The 5,708-nt window shown below is 51.1% G+C and overlaps 1 protein-coding gene across 1 annotated transcript; it reads left to right on the forward strand.

Moving 5' to 3' along the window:
• The first annotated feature begins 1,482 nt into the window (after positions 1-1,482).
• LOC114060289 (nascent polypeptide-associated complex subunit alpha, muscle-specific form-like) lies at positions 1,483-2,989 on the forward strand. The gene is made up of 3 exons (XM_027889673.1): positions 1,483-1,669; positions 1,780-2,211; positions 2,295-2,989. The coding sequence occupies exons 1-3, from the start codon at positions 1,483-1,485 to the stop codon at positions 2,987-2,989; spliced, it is 1,314 nt and encodes a 437-aa protein (XP_027745474.1).
• Positions 2,990-5,708: the final 2,719 nt, after the last annotated feature.

Consider the following 5,708-nt stretch of genomic DNA (forward strand, 5'->3'; position numbering starts at 1 on the left):
AAATGCCACAATCTTCACCACTAGCAAAACACATCCTGAGGTCCAGGATTTCAGATATACAACACAACCTCACCATCATCAGAAATGACCGTTGGTCATTTCTGATGATGGTGAGGTTGTGTTGTACATCTGTACATCATCTTTGCAAAATGCTCCAGGCAGCCCGTTCTTTTTACTCCCAGCGTGAGGCATTTGGATGGAATTGGGCTCACTACCTGATGTCAGAGTAAGTTCTGTGGTTCCCAGTTGAGCCTTTGACAGTGACTAATTCTGGCATTCAGCTCGGTGAAACAACAGATGAGGATTCCTACGAGGTTGTGTTTTCACTGCATTATTTTAAACACACAATATTTTTCAGTTATGAAATCCAGTGAATTTACTATCAGCCATTGGGAAAAAAAAAAAAAAAAAACCAGAGCAATTTCTGATGACAGCCAAACTATCAGATTTGGTTTCCAAAATATCCTCTGCATTTCTCTTTATGCCAGGTAAGCCTTCAGTAGCTGAGTTCTGACACTTGGTAGCTCTTAAGCACAGACATCTATTAGTCATAAAAGAAGATATGGACACAATTCTCAAGGAATTCAGCTCTATATTCTAGTCGTGAGGAAAGAAAGACACTTTGAGTTAGTTAAACTCTGAGGTCCATTGAAAAATTAATTTCACTAAAGGCATGAAGTTAAAAGGCGCAAATAAAACAGAATCTACTTTGTATCACACCCAATTCATTTTGCCACAACATTTGCAGAAAGAACACGTTGAAATGCCCTTCCACGCTGCTTGAAACCTAATTTTGGAGAACACCAGAGTGAGACAAAACGAGAGCCATTGCCAATTCTGGAGTTATTTTCAGAGCAGTTGACCACCAAAGCCTTTGTTTAATTTCAGCAGACTTGTGTTCAGCAGCTCTGAAAATTGGGCCCAAAATGATAGAGACGATTTTGGACCAGGGTCACCCCCCCTTCCAGAACCACCCAGCAATTCCATTTCCCACACCGACACCAGGAGGGGATTGATTTTGGAAGCTTCTCAATGATTTCAGTGGAACTGGGCCTGGAGCCGCTCTTAACACTCCCGAACAGCAGTTCTGGAGCACCACCATCAGCGCCCAGTGTGCTCTGCTGATGTTTGGGTGGGGCGGGCAGGCCATGACGAGCCCCAGGGCTGTGGGGACAGGGCTGGAGGGGCAGTGCCAGGGCCAGCAGGCAGTTGGGCTGGGCCAAGGGCTCTGCAACCGCCCTGGGATGTGGCATCTGCACCCCAGGGCAACTGCCGAAACGGCTGATGGACACCCGGCAGGTGAGTGGCAAAGGTGCAGCTCTCCCCGTGCCACGCCCAGAGTGGGGGGGGGGTCTAGGTGGGATTGGGCTGCCCCACAGGGAACAGCAGGGTAGTTTGCTGCAACAGCCAGCTTGCTGCTCCTGAGCTGGCGGCCGGTGCTGGGAGCGGGGACAGAGCTGGGAGGAGACAGGGGGCACCTTCATGCTGGACGTGGCGGGCAGCTCCTCCTTTCACCCCAGCGCTGGCTGGAGCGAGCGTTGGTGGGATCACCAGCTCCGGCAGCGGAATCCCCGGAACGCTCTTTGCCCCAAACAATCTCCTTGGCAACAGAACCCCCCGAATGCCGCTCGCCCCAAACAATCCCCAAGGTGGCCGAGCACCATGGCAGGTACAGCAGCAGGCTCCCACCCCTCCCGGGAGCCCTGCCCTCCAGGTACCCCCCACCGGCTGTGCCCCCCAGTACCTCACCTCACCACCCCTTTCTGCTTCCCCCAACAGAGAGGTTCCCTCTCCAGGTGACAGTGTTGAAGGTGGCCAGCGTGAGCTTCGCTGCGCTGGCCAGGCCAGTCCCCGGAGCTCCCTGGGAGCTGCCCTCTGTCCCGGGGCTGCCGCTGTCCCCTGGGCCTGTCCAGCTCCACACTGGCACCCACCAGTTGGTCCCAGCCACCCTCAAGCAGGAGGTGCCAGCGCCTCTGGGGGCCCCGGGGCAGGTGGTGTCCCTCTCCCCGGTGGTGCAGCTTCCCTGGCCCATGCAGCTGCCTCCCTGTCCTTCTGCCTATGGCTGGGGACAGCAGCTGGTGACGGGGGCGCTTCTGCCCCACCAGCCAAGGGCTGTGGTCCAGGGAGAGCCCCTGTACCCCACGGGCTCTGGTGTGTTGTGTGTCCACCACCGACCTGCTCTGGCAGGCAGAACCACGATGGAGCCCAGAGGTGAGTTTGGGGGGTGGCAGAGCCCGTGGGTAGGCGGCCTGGCTGAGGAAAACCTCAACCTCTTGGGGTTCCATTTTCAGCAGCGGTTACCACCCCGGCCCCCAGGCAGCCCACGGATCTGCGAGAGGAGGGATCAACCGCCAGCACAGAGGCCATTCCTGAGCAGGCAGAGGACACCACCAGCCACCACCCGCTCGCCCAGCCTGAAACCCCGGCGGGTGAGGACACCGTCGGCGATGCCCCCAACAGCCCCACCCTGAGCGCCCTCCTGGACGACCTCTTTGAGTACCTGGCAGAGAGCGGCTGCCCCGGGGAACAGGTGCAGGTGCCCCAAGAGGACAGCGACGACACCGCCTTGGCCGCCAACGCCCCCAGCCTGACCGCTGAGGACCTGGACGAACTCCTCGAGTTCTGTGAATGCCTGCTGGAAGAAGATTGTCCCCAGGAGCCAGCGGTGGAGGCGCAGCAAAGGGACAGCGAGGATGCCCTACCCGCTCCCCCCAGCTTGCCCCCCTCCCTCAGCCCACGCAGTGACCCCCGGGCTCCCTCGCCCCGCAGGGCCCAGCCGGGGCAGGAGAAAACGCAGAAGCAGCCCCAGGCTGTTCTAAACCAGGTGCAGCTGCCACCAGGAGTCACCAGGACCCAGGGGGAGCCCAGAACAAGAGAGGTGGCAGCAGCCAGGCCCCGTGCCCGGCGCCAGCCAGCGGCACCCCCGCGGAAAAAGGGACCTTCCCGCAGGTCCACGTCGAGGCCCAGGAAAAGGCGGCGGCAGCGGTGACGCAGCTCCCGGGCCACGAGACACCCTGACCCGTCCCACATCCCTCCTTCTCCTTTAGAGCATTAAATAGTGGGATCGCAGCTCCTTTCTCCGTCTTGGGTTGTTTGGGTGGTTGGGAGGGGGGCAGCACCTCAGTGCAGCCTCTGCCCACCCCATGGGGGGCCAGGCATGGTGACCCAGAGGATGGCTCAGCATCGCCCTGGGAGCTGGGTACCCGTGGGAGAACACATAACTGGTGCAAAAACTCGGCTTCTCTGCTGTACCTTAGAGGCAGAGCAAGAGCAAACCACATTCCCATCACTGGATAAAGCCAGGTTTTGTTTGGAGTTATTACCGAGGGCTATGTTCACTCATTAAGCTTAAGTAAATAAACAACATTGCTTCAACGGGAATGGAAAACACTCACACTGCTGCTGAGAGGAAAGGAACCACTACTCCTATTTCAGCTGGAAGGCACCTGCTTTGATCATTTAATCCAACCTGACCTGGACTGACCAATTCAAGTAAAAGCATGTTATTAAGGGCATTTTCCAAAGGCCTCACGAACACTGACAGAAAATAGGGTGGGTTTTTTTAAGGAGGGGAAAATGCTGCTCTTGCATTGACCATTGCCCTGTTCCACAGTTCCTTCTATTGAGATATTCTGAAACACAAGAATCCTGAGTCCCTCTCCCAGAGGTGCCACTTGGCTTGCAGAGATTAGGAGGGAATGCACATTAGAGTAAGGGAAAATAAGGTAGGAAGCTGCCTGAAGTCAGTGCTAGAATAACCACTCTTCCCCCCAAACTTAGGGACATTTCCAAGCTGACATCAGACACCTAATTATTTTTTAAAGAGATTTCCTCCTTTGTTACCTTCTCTTTGAACACTGTGTATCATAGCAATGAATCACATCGGGCCTGAATTTGTTGCAGTTCAACCTCCAGTGATCTTGTGAGACCACACACACCTCTCCTGTTCCTGAAATCATTTACCTACCTGTTATGTGGAGGTTGTGACCTCAGAGACAACAAAGGAGTCCTCCAAAATTAGCTGCCAGAAGATAGGCAGGCTTGGAATTATATTTATTTTGCCATTTAGCTGCTCACCCTGTACAGGATGATCCCAACACTGCCAAAAAAGCAAGCACAGGGGACCTCATCACAACACTGAGCACAGGGTACAACAAAAAGGGGGAAATAAAAATACAAACAAACAAACAAACAGGACACCAAACAAAAACCCCAAACAAACATGGTTTCCTTAAAAAATATCAAAGGAAAGAAACTTCGGTTTGGAGCAGGCCCTTTCTGAAGGGCTTGTTCCACAAGAATCTTTTTCATAATAAATATGTCATATATAAAACATCACTTTTGCTAAAGAGCCAAGACTTCAAGCCTCTCACCCCCTGCAGTTACCTCCAGCAGTACAATTAATACTTAATCATGGCCTTGGTTTTCATGGACAACGATGCCTGGTGTGCTTTTGCTGAGGTAGAATAAATTATCCCTTCTCACTTTATAAATGAAGAACTGCTCTTCCAAATTATTTGGAATCTGAGTAACTACGCTGGACCCAAATATGGATATTTGCAAAACTGAGCCCTCATTTGTATTGATTTTTCATCATCCACAAGGAATTAAGCCGAGGAAGCAAGCCTGTAAAGTCTGTTTTACGGAACACAGGAAATAAATCAGCAATTAAAATAAAATCAAATATTCCATACAGCACCAGTTGACGCTGTCAGCTCTGTTCTCAGTACACAAAACATATTGATTAACTGCCTTTTACACACGTCTCCAAATTAATATCAAAATCAGCTGATTGCACTAACCTGTGGAAAAAAAGGAGCTCTTTGCTTACACTGCAGTTTAAGAACTATGGCACAGCACCCAAATATGAAAGATGCTTCTCCCTTTATTCCAGGAGGCAAAATGTTTCCTGACCCTGCAGAGACACGGGACACAATAAACAGTGGGAAGGCTTTAATCAGGGGCAGGATTTCCCTTTATTTGCACTCCCAACAGGGTGTTTCACCTGCCCCAGTGCTGATGGAAAACTTACTGTGTGCAGAACACCAACGTTATTCCACTGCCCACACTTACCACTGTAAATGGGGTGATCTGTCCACCAGCTCTGCCTCGAGGGCTTCTGTTTGTTTGTGCTGGAACAGCACACCAGGTTCCTTTTAAGAGAGGTCACAGATTGCACAATTCACAACAGATGAAGGGCAAGAGGTACCAAGAAAAATTACTGACCACAGCAGTGAAGAAAATCGACTTAGGGCAAAAAACAGACAGAAAAATGAGACCTTTAATAGCTCACCCGGGAGTGTTTCATCATACCAGAACAAGGAGAGATTGGCATATTATTGACATGTCAGTAGTCAGAAACAAATAGCTGAAAAAAAATAGGTGGAAAAAAAAACAGGTGAAAAAAAGCCCTCTTGGAAATGCTTTGTAGTATAGTTCTCTCTCACATCAGTGAATATGAAAGTGGGTGTTTGCTCTGTATGTGCTGTGATTTCTGAACCCAAGTAAAGAGGTTTTTCTCTACAGTACCACTTCAATCCCTTTTGGTTTCTGTATTTCTTTGCCATACCCAGCAATGTTTCTCTCGAGTTCTGATGAATCTCAGGTAATGCTCTTAGTCTAGTATTCATTTTACTGGCAAAAATTTCTTTAACTCAGTGGAAGAATCTAAGCACTTGGGAGTTCAGTTATTTATAGGGCTGTTAATG

The sequence above is a fragment of the Empidonax traillii genome, unplaced genomic scaffold (genome assembly GCF_003031625.1).
Source record: "Empidonax traillii isolate 1590-97213 ecotype Southwest subspecies unplaced genomic scaffold, ASM303162v1 scaffold269:size870118, whole genome shotgun sequence".
Lineage (NCBI taxonomy): Eukaryota > Metazoa > Chordata > Aves > Passeriformes > Tyrannidae > Empidonax > Empidonax traillii.